At 38.1% G+C, this 19,646-nt stretch overlaps 1 protein-coding gene across 1 annotated transcript in view; it reads right to left on the reverse strand.

The window, feature by feature from the left end:
- Window positions 1-19,646, reverse strand: part of DOCK11 (dedicator of cytokinesis 11) — a 199,299-nt gene that overhangs the window by 17,116 nt on the left and 162,537 nt on the right. Inside the window, exons 45-48 of the mRNA XM_007465458.1 lie at window positions 17,334-17,440; window positions 9,480-9,602; window positions 5,979-6,092; window positions 5,305-5,451 (exon numbers count right to left, since the gene is read on the reverse strand). Coding sequence (XP_007465520.1) covers window positions 5,305-5,451; window positions 5,979-6,092; window positions 9,480-9,602; window positions 17,334-17,440 — 491 coding nt within the window. The remainder of the gene's footprint in view (window positions 1-5,304; window positions 5,452-5,978; window positions 6,093-9,479; window positions 9,603-17,333; window positions 17,441-19,646) is intronic.

Genomic DNA, 19,646 nt, shown 5'->3' on the forward strand with positions numbered 1-19,646 from the left:
GGCCCGCGTGCCACAACTACTGAAGCCTGTGTGCCCTAGAGCCCACATGCCACAAATACTGAGCCCGTGTGCTGCAACTACTGAAGCCCGTGTGCCTAGAGCCCATGCTCCGCAACAAGAGAAGCCACTGCAAGGAAAAGCCCGCGCACCGCAACTAGAGAAAAGCCCGTGTACAGCAATGAAGACCCAACGCAGCCAAAAATAAATAAAATTTAAAAAGAGAGAGAGAATGTGATTTAAAAACTAAAACAAAAACCACTGCCAAAAAAATCAACTGAACACAAAAGAAGACAGTAATGCAGGAAATGAGAGACAAAAAAGCTACAAGACACATAGAAAACATAGCAGAATGACAGCAATAAAGTCCCTCCTTAATAATTAGTAATTAATTTAAATATAAATGGGTTAACTTCTGTAAACAGAAGACAGAGATTGGGAGAATGGAATAAAAAAAAAAAACAAAAAAACATGATCCAACTATATGCTGTCGATAAGAGACTCACTTTAGCTCCAAAGACACACAAAGGCTGAATGTGAAAGAATGGAAAAAGATATCCCATCCAAATAGTAATCAAAAGAGAGCAGGGGTAAAGATACTAATACTGGAAAAAATAGACTTTAAATTTAAAAAGGTTACAAGAGACAAAGGAGGACATTATATATTGATAAAAGGTTCAATACAGCAACAAGATAAAACAATTATAAACATCTACACACCTAATAACAGATCATCAAAATATATGAAGCAAAAATCGATAGAACCGAAGGGAGAAATAATAAATAGTTCTACAATAATAGTTGGAGACTTTAATACCTCACTCTTAATACTGGATAGAACACCCATGCAGAAGGTAAGTAAGGAAATAGATGACTTGAATAACACAATGATCTACCTAGACCTAACAGACATATATAGAAAACTCTACCCAACAACAGAATACACATTCTTCTCAAGTGCACATGGGACATTTTCCAGGACAGACTATATGTTAAGCCACAAGTAAGTCTCGATAGGTTTATAAAGACAGATATCATACAAAGTATCTTCTCTGACCACAGTGGGATGAAGTTAGAAATCAGCAACAGAAGTAAAATTGGAAACTTCACAAATTGGTGGAAATTAAACAACATATTCTTTACAGAAATCAATGGATCAAAGAAGAAATCACAAGGGAAATTAGAAAATACTTAGGTATTAATGAAAATGAAATCACAACATACCGAAACTTATGGGACACAGCAAAAGCAGTGCTACGGGGCGGGAGGGGGAATTTATAGCTATAACGTTTAACATTAAAAAACAGGAAAGGTCTCATATCAACAACCTAATTTTACAACTTAAGGAACTAGAAAGAGAAAAACAACTAAACTCAAAGCTAGCAGAAGGAAGGAAATAATAAAGACTAGAGCACAGATAAATGAAATAGAGAATAGAAAAATAACAGAGAAAATCGATGAAACCAAAAGTTGGCTCTTTGAAAAGATCAACAAGACTGACAACCTTTAACTAAATAGAACAGAAAAAAAGAGAGAACACTCAAATTACTAAAATCAGAAATGAAAATGAGGACATTACTACCAATCCTACAGAAATATAAAGGATTATAAGAGAGTACTATGAGCAAGTATATGCCAACAAATTAGAAAACCTAGATGAAACGTGAAATGAACAAATCCCTAGAAACACAAAGCCTACCAAGACTAAACCATGAAGAAACAGGGAAATCTGAATAGATCTTTAGTAAGGAAACTCAATCAGTAATAAAAAATCTCGTGACAGAGAGAAGCTCTGGACTTGGTAACTTCACTGGTGAAGTCTCTCAAATATTTAAAGGAGAACTAACACCAAGTGTTCTCAAAATTTTCCAAAACAGTGAAGAGAAAGAAACACTCCCTAACTTATTCTATGAGGTCAGCAGTACTCTGATTACCAAAGCCAGACAAAGACACAGCACGAGAAGACTACAGACCGATATCCCTTATGAACACTGATGCAAAATCTCTCAAAAGAATACTAGCAAACTGAATTTAGCAGCATATTAAAAGGACTGTACATGATGACCAAGTGGGATTTATTCCTGGAATGCAAGGATGGTTCAACATATGAAAATTGATCAATGTAATATTGATACACTGCATTAACAGAATGAAGGGGGAAAAAAAACCACACGATCATCTCAATCGATGCAGAAAAAGCCATTTGACAAAATTCAACACCCTTTCATAATAAAAACACTCAATAAAGTAGGAACAGAAGGAAATGTCTACAATCTGATCAAGGGCCACTGTGAAAAACCTATAGCAAACATCACATTCAATGGTGAAAGGCTGAAAGCTTTTCCTCTAAGATGAGGAACAAGGCAAGGATGCCCATTTCACCACTTCTACCCAACATGGTGTTGGAAGCACCACTGAATTGTACACTTAAAAATGGTTAACATATAAATGTTATGTGTATTTTACCACAATAAAAAAGATAGTCATCACAGTTCTATATTATAGTCATTGACATGACTTTTAATGGATGCATACGGATAAACATGATTTATTAGATCAGTCCCTCGTTAATAGACTCAGGCTGTTCTCCAACATTTTGCTATTATAAATAATGCTCCAGTGAACATCCTTGTATTTAAAACTGTGTATATTTTTTTCTGATTTATTCCTTAGGAAAAATTTTTAGACGAGAAGTTGCTTAGTTAAAAGATTTACATGGTTTTAGGAATTTTGATACATACTACCCAACCACCCTACAGAAAAGATGACAATTCGTACGTCCACAAGCAGTATTTGACATTGTAAGAGTGGGTATTCTTGATCACACTAAGCCTATTCTATGGAGGAAGGGGACCACAGGCAAGGAGAATGGTTCTATTTCAGAGATATAAAATTATAATAGTTACAGACCATTTCATAAAGAGTCTAAATTCCATGTTAAGAAGCTATGCTGCAGTCTCTCCATTAACTCCAGATGATTCCCAGAACCCTCTTCTTTCAGTGTTCTCCCAACTAAATTTGACTTGTGCCTTGGGTGTCGGTGGTGCTGTGAATATCCTTGCAATTTATCATAGTCAGGCCCTTTTGTGTTTAGCTTAGGAAAAAATGAAACAAACCAAAAAAACAACAAAAACCTCCCAAGAAACAGTCCCTACATCCTTTTTCTCCCCTCCACATATACAGGACCATAGACAAGGGAAAGTTTCTTAGCAACTTTTAAAACTTCTCCAAACCCATTCTATTTGTTATTACATAAAAATCTAAAAGCCTAAATCTAGACATCCTCTCTTTTCTTTCCCATCAAAAAGCTCGAGTTCTCCAGAGAAACTCAGGTGAGGTTAATTATCTGGCTAAGACAAGACATAGAAGGAAAATGAAAAAGAGGTCAAGACTGATTTTGACCTTATAAAATAAACTATGTATATGGTAAACATTCAAACAGTACATGAGGGTATATATGAAAAGTAAAAAAAAGTCTTTCTTCCCACATAAGACTCTAGTCTCTCTCTCCTCAGGGATAAACCATGGTTAACAATTTTGTATGTATCATTCCAGAAATTTCCTAAGCATAAACAAGTGAGTATATGTGAATATCAGTTTTCACAAATGTAATCATCCTATCCATAACGTTCTGTGCCTCACCATTTTTCTTTCTCTCAATAATATATCTTGATAGTTATATCAATACTCATCAGTTTTTTAATGCTTAGGATACTATATCCATTATATGGGGGTAGTACCACTTCCTTAACCATGTGGATATTAGATTGTTTCCAGGTTTTTGTTATATAAACTTTGCAGCAATAAACACCTTTAAACATACATCTTTATGTGTGTATGTCTATCTACAAGATAAAATGTTAAATGTGGAATTACTGGGTCCAAGGAAAGATACATTTAAAATACTGGAAAATACTGCCCAACTGTTTTTCACATTGTGCCCTTAAGAGATTTTGTTCTTTGGCAAGTAAAAGAGTGTTTTTAAGTTTCAATTTCACACATTAAGGAAGAACTAAGGATTTTAAAAGTAGCAACTGCTTATCATATCTGTTGCCTATGAAGAATGACTAAAATATTGTGCATAAAAATAATGTCAGGAGTCCAGCTGCCTGATGGTGGTTTGTCATTAGTGCTTTGTTGGCCAGGTTTTCGGAGGCAGAAGAAAGTAGGAAAACACATGTTGTTCTGCAAGCCTGGCTTTCTATTAACTTTCCATTTACAGTATCAGTAGTATGGCAGCAAGCCTAAAACTTTCTGGCTATAAGGAGATAAAATTTTCTGTTGTCTTAATTCAATAAAACAACACAAAATGGTGAAACGGATCAGAAGTAGAGAGGTTCTGCCAAATATTCATGAATTTTGAACCTATCAGCACGTCTATTTTTAAATGTCGAAGGCATATGTTTAAGATAAAATCATCTCCATGAGATATAGGTAAGTTTACAAAGTGAAGGGATCATTTTCATAGTAGAAAATGAAGTGTCTTTACTATTGCCATGGGCTTTTCACTCCGGCAATGCTGCCTGTTAGCTACTAAGTGCTTTGCGTAGCACCGTGCACATCATAGTCACGCAGTAAATATTTCTGGGGTCTACAGATCCTGCACTGTATAGGTCCTCCCTACCTGAAAAATCAGCTCTCATCCTGTACATACCCATGGTAACTAAGGACAGTCAGGCATTCCTATTGTGCCTTCCCGCGATTCTGTCTATTGGGAACTATGCATTTCTAGGAAAGAGCCTCTCTTGCTGGAACCTTTCTCATCCTTGCCTTGGCAGGGCTAGTGGGATGGATAATCTTTAGATCAAGGCCCAAGGCATCTCTCCTAAACCTACATCACTGCGAATGTAACTAGCGAACTAAGGATATCTTAGAGTAAAATGTGTGTCCTAAGATGATTTTAATCATGAAGTATGAAATTGATCATCATGATGCCCAACAGCATTCACAATAATAGCTAACCTTTACTGAGCGTGCCAGCTTCTATTATTATTAGTGAATGCTTTTTTTACATACCAGGAACTCGAATCACTTTCCATATATTAACTCATTTAATCCGTACAACAACTCCATGAGGAAGGCACTAATGAGAACAATGAGGCACAGAGAGGTTAAGTAACTTCCCCATGGTCACACAGCTAGCAAGTGGCAGAGAATGGAGATTTGAATCCTTCTTTCTGATTCCAAAGCCCCTGTCCTTTCTTTCAGGATCTGGAAAGGCTCTATTTCCCATGCCTCTCCTCCACTAGCTAAAACAGGAAAAAGTCAGAAGCGACGTACCACACCTGGAACCAATAAATGTGTTACCTTGTCTGAATCCTGAATTATTTTGACATTCTCTGTACCAAATTTTTCACCATAAAGTTTAACAAGTCTCAGGGAAATCTCCGAGAGGCCGGTGAGCTTTGGCTCTTTATAGATGTACTCCTTTCCATCCTCTTCTTCAAAAAAAGACTATTATAAAGTTAAACAGATGACAATTTATAAATAATATGAGCAAACAAAGCACTTAGAGAAAATCTACTAAATAATTAGCAATAATGTATTTGAAACAGATTTTAAATAATAGTACTAAAAGTCACATGCATATATTTTAACTGAAATAAATGAGAATTTTCAAACTCACAGTCATGTGAGCATATTATTGGCCTGAAGATTTCCACACTCGATTTTTTCATCGCCTGCATACTTCCCTGATTTTTATTGCAAATCTTTCAGTGCTAGATATTAAATATACATTTAAGAAGCTTAACAAAAAATGAAACTGAAGGAAACATTCAAGTCTTATATGTTGTACTCTGACCTAGTGGATTTAGATATGGGAACCAAAGTGAACTTTACACTTACAAACGAGGCTTCCTGCTGTTGTGACAGGTGCTCTATCTAGACAGAATCCTAGAACCAATAACTGCTGCTACAGTAATCATTCAAAGGTGAATGTTTAAGAAGGAAAACAACTTTATGAACTAAAGTATACTTACTTGGCCATAAAAGGCAACTCTGAAGAAAGTGCCTAAAAGTCTTTTCTTTGTGTGCATAACCTCCAGAATTTTTGTGTAAGCTCCATGAAGAGTTCTATAAACTTGAGTCAGTTTCTGAAAAAATGAGAATAAACAAAACAGCTTTGTCTTTTGGTTAGTTACTAAATGTCTAAGATAAATGCACAGGAAAAAAAAAAAGCAACACTATTTCCTCTGCAAAATGGTTTTGGTGGGGTCATTCACACTCCCCTCCCCCATGGTCATAATTAGACAAAACTCCTTAACAACTTTAGGTCACAGGGTAGAGCTTAGAATGGTCAAATAACACTGTATTTCTAAATATCATGTTTCATTTCATTCATATCTCAATGGTAGTGTATAATTTAAAAATACTGTGTTATTGACTACTTTTTTCTTATGTCTGAATTATTTTAACTGAAAGATAAGCAAAATGCTTTGCTTGAGCTCTTAGGTGGAGAGATGAGAATAAACTATCCACGCGAACAATTTTGGAGAAGAAAATAAAATGCAGACAGAAAAATAATAGTATAAGCCTGAGTGTGGACTCCTTTTATACAAGCTCACAGACATTTTCAAAGAAGATATTCTTCTACACATCCAGAAAAAGGGAGCACGCTGTGCTAAGAACATTATCAAGAATGTGAAAAGACAACCTACAGAACAGGAGAAAATATTTGTAAACCACAGATAAGTTTTCATATCCAGAAAATATAAAGAACTCCCACAATTCAACAACAGAAAGACAAAAACCTAATTTAAAAGTGAGCAAAGGACTTGAATAGACATTTCTCCAAAGAATATACATAAACGGCCAACAAGGACATGAAAAGATGTTCAAAATCACCGGTCATTAGGAAATACAAATCAAAACCACAATGTGACCCCACTTCACAGCCACTAGGATGGCTGTAATAAGAAACCAAAAATAAGTGTTGATCAGGATGTGGAATGTGTACCCTGCTGGTGGGAGTGTAAAAGGGAAAACAATCTGGTGGTTACTCAAAAGTTATAAATGGAGTTACCCTATAATCCAGCAATTCCCCTCTTAGGTATATATCCAAGATAAATGAAAACACACCCAGGGCTTCCCTGGTGGCGTAGTGGTTAAGAATCCACCTGCCAATGCAGAGGACACGGGTTCGTGCCCTGGTCCGGGAAGATCCCACATGCCGCGGAGCAACTAAGCCCGTGTGCCACAACTACTGAGCCTGCACTCTAGAGCCCGCGAGCCACAACTACTGAGCCCACGTGCCACAACTACTGAAGCCCGCAGGCATGGAGCCCATGTTCCACAACAAGAGAAGCCACCGCATTGAGTAGCCCGCGCACCGCAACAAAGAGTAGCCCCCGCTCGCCGCAACTAGAGAAAGCCCGCGTGCAGCAACAAAGACCCAACGCAGCCAAAAAATAAATAAATAAAATAAATAAATTTATATATAAAAAAAGAAAACATACCCATACAGAAACTTATACATAACTGTTTACAACAGCACTATTCATAATAGCCAAAATGTGGAAACAACCCAAATGGATAAACAAATTGTGGTATATCCATATCATGAAATATCATTCAGCCATAAAAAGGAATGAAGTTCTGATACATGCTACAACCTGGATGAATCTCTAAATATTATGCTAAGTGAAAGAAGCCAGAAACAAAAGGTCACATCTCGTATTAATTTTTTTTTATGACACATCCAGAATAGGCAAATCCATAGACAGAAAGCAGGTTAGTGGTTTCCAGAGGGTGGGGCATAGGGTGGAGAGTGATTACTAAAGGATATGGAGGTTTTTTCTGCGGTGATAAAAATGTTTTGAAACTAGAGAGAGGTGGTGAGAGCGTAACGTTAAGAATGCACTAAATGCCACTGAACTGCACACTAGAATATGGTCAACTGTATGCTAGTGAATTTCACTTCAATAAAAAAAGGGGAGCACAGAAGCAGACATTCTTTGTCTAAAATTCTTCCTATATTATTTTCTGCAGTTGAGCTCAATCTGAGGGAAGTTTTCCTTACCTTTATGGCTGCCACCTCTGACACTTTTCAGCCCATCCCATAAAGATACACTGAAAAATTACTTCATCTCGTGCAGAACACTAGGGGATCTATACAGACCCTTGCGCCCCTACAAGGGAATAGGAGTAGTTCCCCTAAAGAACATATTGCTTCCTTTAATGTGTAGGGAAGATATATTTTTCTTTTTTCCCTATTAGTCAATTGAGTAGCAAAATGTTCCCTGGGTTTCTAATAACCTGATCTTCAACCTAAGAGTAAGAGAGTGGGTATTTTGAAACTTTTACAAAGGTTCTTAGGATGTAATGCTTTGAAAGAAAGCTCAATGCCAATTCTTGTCTTGTCTCATAGGCTATTCTTTGTCATCTGTATGACTTACTTAGATTTAATTATTTAACTCTTGCTTTTTAATATAATCACTCGAACTCCGCTATGATTTTTCAGGCGTGCCCCATACACACCGAAAGCATGGCAAAGAGAGAAAGACCCAGAACCTAGGAAGAAAAGGTGAGTTTGATCGGAGCCAGTTTGGAACAGAGATTAGAACACTACACAGATGATATTAAATGTATGTTTTCACTCTTGGAAACTTCTTCAACAATGGAAGACTACTTGCTATATTTAAGGATAAACTGCTTTGCTTTAAAAAAAAAAAATGGCTTGAATCCTAAATCAACCCTTCCCAGCATAGTAAGGGTATAAAATTATGATATGGACTTAGAGACTTGAATATAAAAAATTCCTGGGCTTCCCTGGTGGCGCAGTGGTTGAGAGTCCGCCTGCCGATGCAGGGGACGCGAGTTCGTGCCCCGGTCCGGGAAGATCCCGCGTGCCGCGGAACGGCTGGGCCCGTGAGCCATGGCCGCTGGGCCTGCGCGTCCGGAGCCTGTGCTCCGCAACGGGAGAGGCCACAACAGTGAGAGGCCCGCGTACCGCAAAAAAAAAAAAAAAAAAAAATTCCTGTTCAGTGCTGGTGGCAACAGCTGCTCATTATACTACTACTCTTTATTAACTACCCTTTATCAACAGCTTTATCTGGCAGACTAAATTGGAAAAACTCCTCACAATAGGGTTATTACTAGTGACATTATCTCTCCTGCTGTCAACTGCCAGCACCTTTAGTCTCATCGTCAAATCGCAAAGAATAGAATCATGCCTATCACTCTTCCTGGGCTACATGGAAATCCAATAGCTTTTTTTAGTGAAGGTTTAGTGAAGACAACATTGATTGTTTTCTGCCATGAGTGGAGGAGGAGAGATTGCTAGATAAAAATGTTTTGCGAACCACTGGTATAATGTAAATTTCAATTTATATCTTAAATGTTTGGTTAATTTCATTTGGAAAATTTATGTGAATATGAGGTAGGATTGTAATTTTAGGGCCTCCTAGCATTTTTTAAGGATAGTAACTTTAAGACCAAAATAAAACATATAGGCCAATGATGCAAATGTTTAAATTACCTACCTCGAATTCTCGACGTTTCTCATAAATTGGAATGATCAACTTGGAAATTTCAGAAATTACTTCATAACGTTCTGCTTTCCATAAGCCATCCACACATTGTTCTAGCAACTCCAGCAAAACTTCCTGCATTGAGAGAAAAATGCAATCGGGAATCTGAGATAGTTTTAGAGCTCTGGGCAAATATATTTTGAACCATTTCAAGTTAATAAAGAACAGAATATACTAAATTTAATGAAATGCACAGAAGGAGTATAGTTGTGTGACTATATTTTTCTAAATCACATACTTGAAATATTTGAAATTGAAACCATTCTTAAAGGTATGAAACTAATATTGACAATAGTAAACTACTATTTACTTTGTTTGTCACATAATGAAGATGTTAACTGTACTTGCAAATGGTAACACATTGAGAAGAAGTATTTTTAAAAGGGGATACATTGTTCCAAACTGAGGATGTTTAAATGTCTAACAGGGTAAATTCCACTAAGTCTGTAAATGTCCATTATTTTTCCTTTATATTGAAACTATATTTAAACACAATTAATAGAGTCTTAAGATAATTTGGCAATTTTCAATCTGTTGCGTCAGTGACAAAGGTGTTTATTAAAATGATGTGATTTTGGTCAGCAGTGCTTTCCTTCCTCACTGTTGGTTCTAAAATGAGTGGGAATGACAGTATAATACCACCTCAAGATAGAGATCTCTGACCTTGCTATAATGATAAGAGCCGCTATAAAACAACCATCATGTCATGTTCTCAACAATAAAAAGATGAAGCCAATTACTCATGCTATCCATAAGTCTTAAGAGTTTGTTTCTATCTTAAAGAGATGAACTTCAGACCTATAAAACTGACTGCTAAGACGGCTCTTCCTGTATGTCCTCTAGACAATTTTGAATTCCTCTTCTTCCTAAACTAGCTCTTTCACTTGTGCTTCCTACCTAGCCAGGGGTCAAAACCTATAAACTCTTAGCTAGAAAACTAAGGGCAGTTTTGACTTTACCCTTTGTTATGGGTTGAACTGTGCCCCTCAAAAAGAGATAAGTTGAAGCCCTAACTCCCAGTACCTCAGAATGTGACCTTATTTGGAAATAGGATCATTGCAGATATGATTAGTGGAGGTGAAGTCATACTGGAGTAGGGTGAGCCCTTACTCCAATATGACAGAGATATGCAGGGAGAACACCATGTGACTACACAGAGGCAGAGACTGGAGTAACGGAGCTACGAGCCAGGGAACGCCAAAGATCGACAGCTACCGCCAGAAGCTAGGAAGAGGCAAGGAAGGCTTCTACCCAGAGTCTCAGAGGGAACATGGCCCTGCTGACACCTTGATTTCAGACTTCTGGACTCTAGAACTGTGAGACAATAAAATTCTGTTGTTTTAAACCATCCAGTTTCTGTACCTTGTTATGGCAACCCTAGAAAACTAATACACTCTCTTTCTTTACTTATCCTCTAATCAGTCCATCACCAAGTTCTGCCAGTTTTACTTCCTAAATGTTTCTCAAATCTGACCCTTCTTCTCCATTCCTGCTCTCATTGCTAAGGTTCAAGACCTCACTATTGTTTTCTAGCTGATCTTCCAGCCTTGGCACTTTCAAATCTATCCTCCACAAATCTGCCATAGGGCTCTGATTAAAATGCAAACCAGACCACATCCCTCTTCCCTTCTTAAAACCTCACGATGGCTCCCATCATTCGCAGAACTAAGGACAAGCTCTTTCATTTGGCACACAAGCCTTGCAGTGATCTGGCTGATACTTTTATAATATCATCATGCATCATGCTCAGCCTGGTACTTGATGCTTAAACAACGATGAGCTACTGGTAGTTCCTCTGAAGCACCATGGTGTTGCCTTAACTTTGTGCCTTTGTCCATTCTGTACCCTCCTGTCCTTTAATCCCTTTCACTTAGTTAACCCTTTAAGAAAGCTTAGGTATCACCTCTGCCAGGATTCTTCTCCTGATTAACAAAGAGTAGCAAGACACAAGACACCTTTTTTTCTTACTCTGATAATTCATTGGGTGGACATTTATCACTATACTTGTCTGTTATCTATGTATCTGACTTTCCAAATAGGCTGTGACTCTTCAAGAGTAGGGACAATGTATTATATTGGTTTCTCCAGTCACTAGTATGGCGGCAGTACACAGTAGATGTTCATTAAATGCTGCTACTTGAAAAAATAATCTATATATTAACATTTAATAGCCAAATTACAATTTCTATCAACAGTGGGAAGGAGGAACTTTGGGGGAGTTAAAAATCTATTACAAACTAGTAATGTCTGTCCCAGGAATGTAAAGTTGGTTTACAATTAGAAATAAATCCAGTGTAAACAAAATGAACCATGTAAACAGAATAAAAGAGAAAAATGTGATCTCAAGCAATAGATGCAGAAAAAGCATTTGAAAAAACTCAACAGCCCTTTGTGATGTTAGAAAAGAATCCCCAGGAAACAGGGAATAGAAGAGACCTTCCTCAATCTGATAAAGAGCATCTACTAAAACCCCAAAACCTACAGGCTGAACACTCTTCTCCTAAATTTGGGAACAAGTCAAGAATGTCTGCTCTTACCACTTCTATTCAACATTATGCTGAAGGTCCTAGCCAGTGTAATAAGGCGAGACAGAGAGAGAGAGAGAGAGAGAGAGAGAGAGAGAGAGAGAGCGAGAGAGCGAGCAGAGATTGGCAAACGTAAAACTGTCTTTCTGTGCAGATGACATGATTGTGTATGTAGAAAACCCTAAGGAATATACAAACTACTAAAACTAATAAGCAGATTTAGCAAGGTTGCAGATTATAAGATCAACACACAAAATCACTGTATTTCTATATACTAGCAACAACAAATTGAAAACTAAGATTAAAAAATCAATCAATACTATTTCCAGTAGCATCAGAACATCCATTATCTAACAATATATACCCAGGAAGAGACTTCTACGCTGAAAAAAATCACAAAATATTGCCGGGAGAAATTAAAGACAACCTAAATAAGACCTGACTGAAAGACTCAGTATTGTTAAGCTCTCCATTCTCCATATAGTGATATATAAATGTCACAAAATCTCTACAAAGCTTCCAGCAGGCTATTTTGAGGAAATAGAAAAAATGATTCGAAATTCTGCATGGAAATTCAAAGGATACAGAAGAGCCAAAATGACTTTGCAAAAGAATACAGTTGGAGGGCTAACACTACCCGATTCCAAGACTTATAAAGTTACAGTAATCAAGACAGTGGGATATTGGTATCAAGATGGATAAACAGATCAGTGGAACAAAACAGAGTCTAGAAATAGACCACAGACATATAAAGAACTGAAATTTGACTAAGGAGCCAAAGCAATTCAGTGGGGGTAAAAGTTTTATTTTTCCCCAAATGGTGTGGACCATGTAAAATAACTGTTGAGAAAAAAATGAACCTTGGGACTTCCCTGGTGGCTCAGTGGTTAAGGATCCGCCAGCCAATGCAGGGGCCACGGGTTCGATCCCTGGTCCGGGAAGATCCCACATGCCGCGGAGCAACTAAGCCCATGTGCCACAACTACTGAGCCTGCGCTCTAGAGCCCACGAGCCACAACTACTGAGCCCACGTGCCACAACTACTGAAGCCCACGTGCCTAGAGCCCATGCTCCGCGACAAGAGAAGCCACCGCAATGAGAAGCCTGCACACTCCAACGAAGGGGAGCCCCCGCTCGCTGCAACCTAGAGAAAGCCCGCGCGCAGCAACAGAGACCCAACACAGCCAAAAGTAAATAAATTAATTTAAGAAAAAAAGAAAACAATGAACCTTGACCTCTATCTCATTCCATGCTCAAAAATGAATTCTAGATAGATTATCAGCCTAAACATAAAACTCAGAAACAAAGTTTATAGAAGAAAATATAAGGCAGTATCTTCAGTCTTGAGGTAAGCAAAAGATTTCTCAGACCAAACACACAACACAAAAACAAACCATCAAAAAAACGGTAAATTGAACTTCATCAAAACCAAAACTTTCTGCTCAATAAAAGACTCAATTAAGAAAATAAATAAACAAAGACTGGTAAATAAATCTGCAGCAAATATATTTGACAATGGACTTATATCCAGGATATAGAAAGAACTCCCCTAAGTCAACAAAAAAAATAATGCAATTTCTAAAAATGGGCAAAAGACTCGAACAAACATTCCACAAAAGAAGATACATGAAAGACAAAGGAGCACATAAAAAGTGCTCAACACCATTAGTCATTAGGGAAATACAAGTGAAAAACACAGCGAGGTACCAATTCATGTCTAACAGAATGGTAAAAATATAAAAAAAGGTTGGCAACATCAAATGTTGGTGAGGAAGTGAAGCAGCTGAAACTCTTATTCATTGCTGGTAGGAATATAAAATGGTCCAACCACTCTGAAAAACTCTGGCAATTTTTTATGAAGTTAAATATATTACTTCCCCAGGATCCAGCAGTTTCACTCCTAGGTATTTACCTAAGAAAAATGAAAGCATATGTCCACAAAAGGTCCTAGATAAGAATGCTTAAAGCAGCCTTATATTCATAACAATCCCAAACTGGAAACAATCTAAAATCCATCAACAGGAGAATGGACTAAAAAATCTTACATTGATATAATGGAATATTTAGCAATGAAAAAGAGCTTCTGATATACTCAGCAATATGGGTGTATCTCAAAAACATTATGTTAAGCAAAAATAGGCAGATACAAAAGGGTACATACTGAATGATTCCATTTTATGACACCAAAATATGGCAAAACTAATCTATAATGATAGAAATCAGATAGTGGGGGTGGGGAGACTAACTGGAAATGGGCACAATGGGACTTTCTGGGGGAATGGACACGTTCTATTTCTTGTTTCTGGTGGTAATTTATATGGGTGTATACAACTGTGGAAATTCATCAAGCTGTCCACCTAAGATGTGTGAATTTTACTGTATGCTAATTATACCTTTAAAAACGATTGCAAATCAGAAGTCAGAAATGCAGTTTTAAAAACAAATTAAATTATTATTGGTTTAACTAACCTATTTAGATAAGGCACTAAATGAACAACAATTTGTATTTCTCATTTCAATAAAACTTGTAAATCGGTGGCAGTTATTTTCCATTGGCTAGAGCACGAGGAAGAAGCCCTATTACATAAACTGAAACATAAAATGGCACTATGGAGAACGTGATTCTGTCTGTATACATCAAATGAAAAGCATGTATAAACTATTACTGTAGAACACAAAAGAGTTCCAACAAACGTGTTTACATAGGAAACTCATTACAGTTCTTGACTAATAAGAAATATTACCGCTCTCCTTGAGAGTATAAAAAAGGGTCAGGCGCCAGGCCATTTTTATGACTAAGTTGAAGCTGCTGTTTGGAAAAAAGGACGTAACTTCAGTTGCGTTAAAACATTTATCTCCTACGAACTCCCGTGAATCTTTCTGCTGCTATAGCCCGCACAAACTGGGGGTCTTAGATGAAAATCACTGAAGTCTAACTAAAAACCCAAAGAGTGAATTAACTTACCCAAGGCCTCACAGTCAAGCAATGAACTGGGATTAAAATTCAAGTATCTCGATTCTCTGTTATGATTAATTAATTCCGCAAGGATGTTTTAAGTATCTACTCTTCAAGGTTCTGGAGGTAAAAGGAAACCTTACTATCAAGTTGGTCAGTGATAAAGTCTGACATTTATGTAGCACCTAATGACTTATAAAGAGCCTTCACATTTGTTGTGAAGTGACCAGGATAGTATTATCACCTTTATTTTATTGATGAGGAGAGAGACCCATATAGAAGTAGTAGGTAAAGCTTCTAGGCATATTATCATTTTAGCTAAATGAACTAGAGCTACCTTGAGATTGCTTATATTTTTTAAAAAACAGGACTGCCCTGGTGGCGCAGTGGTTAAGAATCCGCCTGCCAATGCAGGGGACACGGGTTCAAGCCCTGGTCCGGGAAGATCCCACATAACGCAGAGCAACTAAGCCCGTGCGCCACAACTACTGAGCCTGCGCTCTAGAGCCCGCGAGCCACAACTACTGAGCCCGCGTGCCACGACTACTGAAGCTCGCACGCCTAGAGCCCGTGCTCTGCAACAAGAGAAGCCACTGCAATGAGAAGCCTGCACACTCCAAGGAAGAGTAGCCCCCACTCGCCGCAACTAGAGAAACCCCGCACGCAGCAATGAAGACCCAAAGCAGCCAAAATTAAATAAATAAATAAATTTTAAAAATTAAATAAAAATATTTTAAAAACCAATTCTTAAAGTATAAAACATGTCTCTGCCACTTTAACCTGGCTGCTTCTCATGTTTCTTAATACAATGTGAAAGAAATTTATTTCTGTGGGGCCGCAACCCCTTAAATCTCTCCACTTTTGTTGTTTCTTTCTTTCTTTGGTCCTCACATTCCTTAACTGTAAACATGAATGTGCTTCAGTCCTTGGTTCTCTGGTCTTCGCTTCCTGTATTATCTCCCATCGTCAGTGTGCTTTGGTTCTCACACAGCTACGACTTCCAGATGTGGCTCTCCAACCCTGATCTCTCTCCTCAGATTCAGTTCTGAATTTCTAACGGCCTGATGTTATTTCCATTGCAATAACCTTCTCCTTCAAGTACAAGAACACCCATCAAAAACTGATTTCATCATCTTCCCTGTAAAATCATCCATCCATCATTTTTCTATAATATCCAAACCTGAAATCTCAGCACTACCTTTGACTCTTCTACCCCAGCCAGCAAGCCTTCCTCTTTTCTTCACAGTGTTTCCTGAACCTGTCACTACCTGGGTTTAGACCTGGCTGCTTCACATCTGGACTCTTAGGGCAGCCCGCCCTCCAGACTCTGCCTCCAGCCCCTATCCATCTACCTCTAATACATTTCCCACATAACCGCCAAATTAACCTTTCCTCTTCCTTGCTTTCATCTTGTCATTATCCTGCTCAAAAACCTCTGACAGCAATTCAACATTCTAATCAATCAATGAAGTCCAGACATTCAAAGTTTCCCAAAATCTGACCTCAACTACTACTCTTCTCTATGTGAACCCAATGGCTTAGCCAAAATGATCCATTCACTGTGCCCCCAAACATGCCTTATACTTTCCCACCTCTTAACTTTTGTCCCCGTTATCCTCCCTCTGCTAAAATGCCTTCAGGGTGTCTTCATGCTTCAAACCTCTCTCTAATCCTAACTGTCCTCTGTTCTACCTCAGCTCAAAGGCATCTCTCACCTTCAACTCTGCATGGAACATACTGTCTGTATTATTCAAATGGCACGGTCTTGCTTTTCTCCATTTCGAGCAGGTGTATTATCTCTTTAGGTAGACGTAAGAGGTCAGGGATCAGCCATATCTAATTATTTTATAGCTTCTATATCACCAAGTCCAAAGCCTTGCTCATAAGTCAGTGTTCAACAAATATTTGTTGAGTGAACTGAAGCTGTTTGCTACCCGTATGAAGCTTGGAGCAGAAAGTTTCCACCTTTAAAATACTTGTAAGCATCCTCTCCTTAGCTGTTACATTGTTAGCTGTATTTTTTATGGAGATTTCTCCAAAGTATGTCGACCGTGATCTGGTTACTGGGAAGGTGATCTGAGGAAGATACATGGCACATTTCTAAAACCAGACAATAAGAACAGTTCCAGAGACAGGGCTCCACATTCCGCACAGGGACATCTTTTCCCTGGGCAGTTCTAATGCTTACAGTTCATCAACCCTTCGTTACCTTCCAAATTAAGTTAGCTGTAATAATTTTTTTTTTAGCTGTAATAATTTTTTAATGTAAATAAATTTTAAGAAGTTAAATTTATATAACTGGCAATGCAGGCCCTGGAGTCTTACTTCACTATAATGGACGTCCATTATTCCAGCATCTTCTTTCATTGCTCCTTCTTCATCTATATTGGGAGTAATTTTCCTGAAGGCTGAACATCCATTAGGGAATAACTCTGCGTGAATAAAAACCAGTGAAGTAAATTTATTTTTAAAAAGTGTTTTGTAAATAACAGATAGCCTTACAGGGATTAGTTACCCTTAAAAATAAACACATATTTTTGTAAGGATCAAAGTCATACGTGCAATTTTCAGTTACAAAAAAAGAATTTTACAGATTATTTCTATCTACTATACATCCCACCAGTCTTTTTACCAAATGGTGAGCTCAAGTTACTTACAAATAAGTTTCCTTCTCTGACTATGCATCATCTTCAATGGCTACTATAGTAAATGTTTTCCTAATGTGATCTAAAAATTATTAACACTTTGATCCTGTGTACGTTTATGGTCTGTCACCTAAACAAAGAGAGCATGTACTTTTCAGGTAAACGTCGAATGAGCTTTTGTAGTCATCTCTAGTTCCTCACTTCACTGGAGAATTGGAAAAGTGGGTTGTTAGCCTAGCCTAGGACTTGTAAAGAGAGGCAAGAAATAAAACAGATGCCAGGGATGAAGCATCCTTAGAGAAACAGGATGGGGCACTGGAAGAACCAGAGCTTTTGGAGTTAGACAGACCCAGCTCTATCATTAATTGTGTGATTTCAGACATGTTTATCTCTCTAGGACTGTAAAAAGTTCCATCATCTGTAAAACAGAAACAGCAGCTACCTTACAAGAATTCAACGAAATGTAAAGTGTTTGGAACAGAACCTAACATATAACAAGTGTGCAATGAATTATTATTACCAAACAAAGCTACCAATAAATAAACTAGCTTTCTCAAGATAAAATAATTGCTAGCAGCTCGTATAGTAAGTGACTCTGCAGCTGGACCCCTGGGAAGTAGGAAGTGAGCTCAAGCTGAGAACAGCTGCTGTAGGATTGTGGACCAAATTGTTACTGTCAAGCAAGAGTATGGGTATAGAAGGCCACGTGGTTGCCCTTGCAGACTCTGGACATAGGAACATGTCCAAACACTCCTGCTCTGGCTGCGTTTACCCCTGTCTAAGGGGGCTGCCATTTTACAGCTAAGGAAAATTCAGCTTCCTTATAACCGAATCTGCTAGGCAGTGGAAAATGGCTGGTCACAAAGGGGACAGCTTTTGCAATCTGTTGTTCTACAGCCTCTCTCATAGTGATGCTTAGAAATGGTGACCTACTCACGACTAAATATTTGGTAAGCTTCCTGGTGTTAGAGGTTGGGGAAGGAAGAAGGAAGGTTTAAGAAAGCCAAACCTCACACTGAGGAGATTTCTCAGCATTCTGATGGAAAAAAGGGTCATGTATCATGGCTTGGATTTTGCCAACTCTTCTCGTCTAAGTGAATGCTAACTAGACATACATCTTCTGGTAAGACGCTTGACAGAAAATGGGTTATCAAGTCAGCATCACACTTCTATGAGAGAGAGAGATGGGATTCTGGTACGGGAAGATGGGGTTATTCTGAAGCACTTTTTCAAAAATGGAGAAACACATAGGGAGTAGTCAGTGGATTTCTGTTAGAGAAAAAGGAGAGGCAGAAATGAAAATAAGATTTACTTTGACCCAATGGACTTTAGGGCCATTTTTGTTCAAAGAAATTAGGTAATAAAAGGCACTGGCATGTTTCATTTCTGAGGATAAGCATGCCTAAAACGGTCTGTTATACAGACTGCTAGGGGAATTCTATTCACAGGGCTGGATCACAACACGATAAGGAGAATGTAAATCAATTCATCACTTCCTTCTTCAACAGTCTTTCTATAAAAAAAACAAATTCAGCTGAACTAACCATCATGCTCAGTGCCGTAAGTTGACTTACATTTGGGTTCATATTCCTTAACTTGTCGTGGACCAGTAAGAAACAGTTCTCAGACTGGCAGTTGCGTCCATGGGACACTCTGAGTAGCAGTGCATTAGGAGAACTTGTTGAAATTTAGGAGAAAATGTCCCACTTGATTACCTTTATGAAGTCAAGAGCTAGGCAGTTAAGGAAGAGGGCCCCAAAACTTGACTGAAGAGATAGTGTGGTCCTTAACAAAGAAAAGGGTCAATCTCTGAAGGCCTCAGGCAGCTAGGCCCATGACTGGGGGAAAAATCCTGTCTACGCTGAGGATATTATTACTTTAAGTGATTCCCCAATCTAGGGTTTCTCTAGTAGGCCGTGATTTAGGGGAGGACAAAAAGGGGCACACTCCTATGCCTGAGATCAGATGAGACTAAAGCATCTTGGGAAAGAGT

Source organism: Lipotes vexillifer, unplaced genomic scaffold (genome assembly GCF_000442215.2).
Source record: "Lipotes vexillifer unplaced genomic scaffold, Lipotes_vexillifer_v1.1 scaffold560, whole genome shotgun sequence".
In the NCBI taxonomy this organism is placed as follows: domain Eukaryota; kingdom Metazoa; phylum Chordata; class Mammalia; order Artiodactyla; family Lipotidae; genus Lipotes; species Lipotes vexillifer.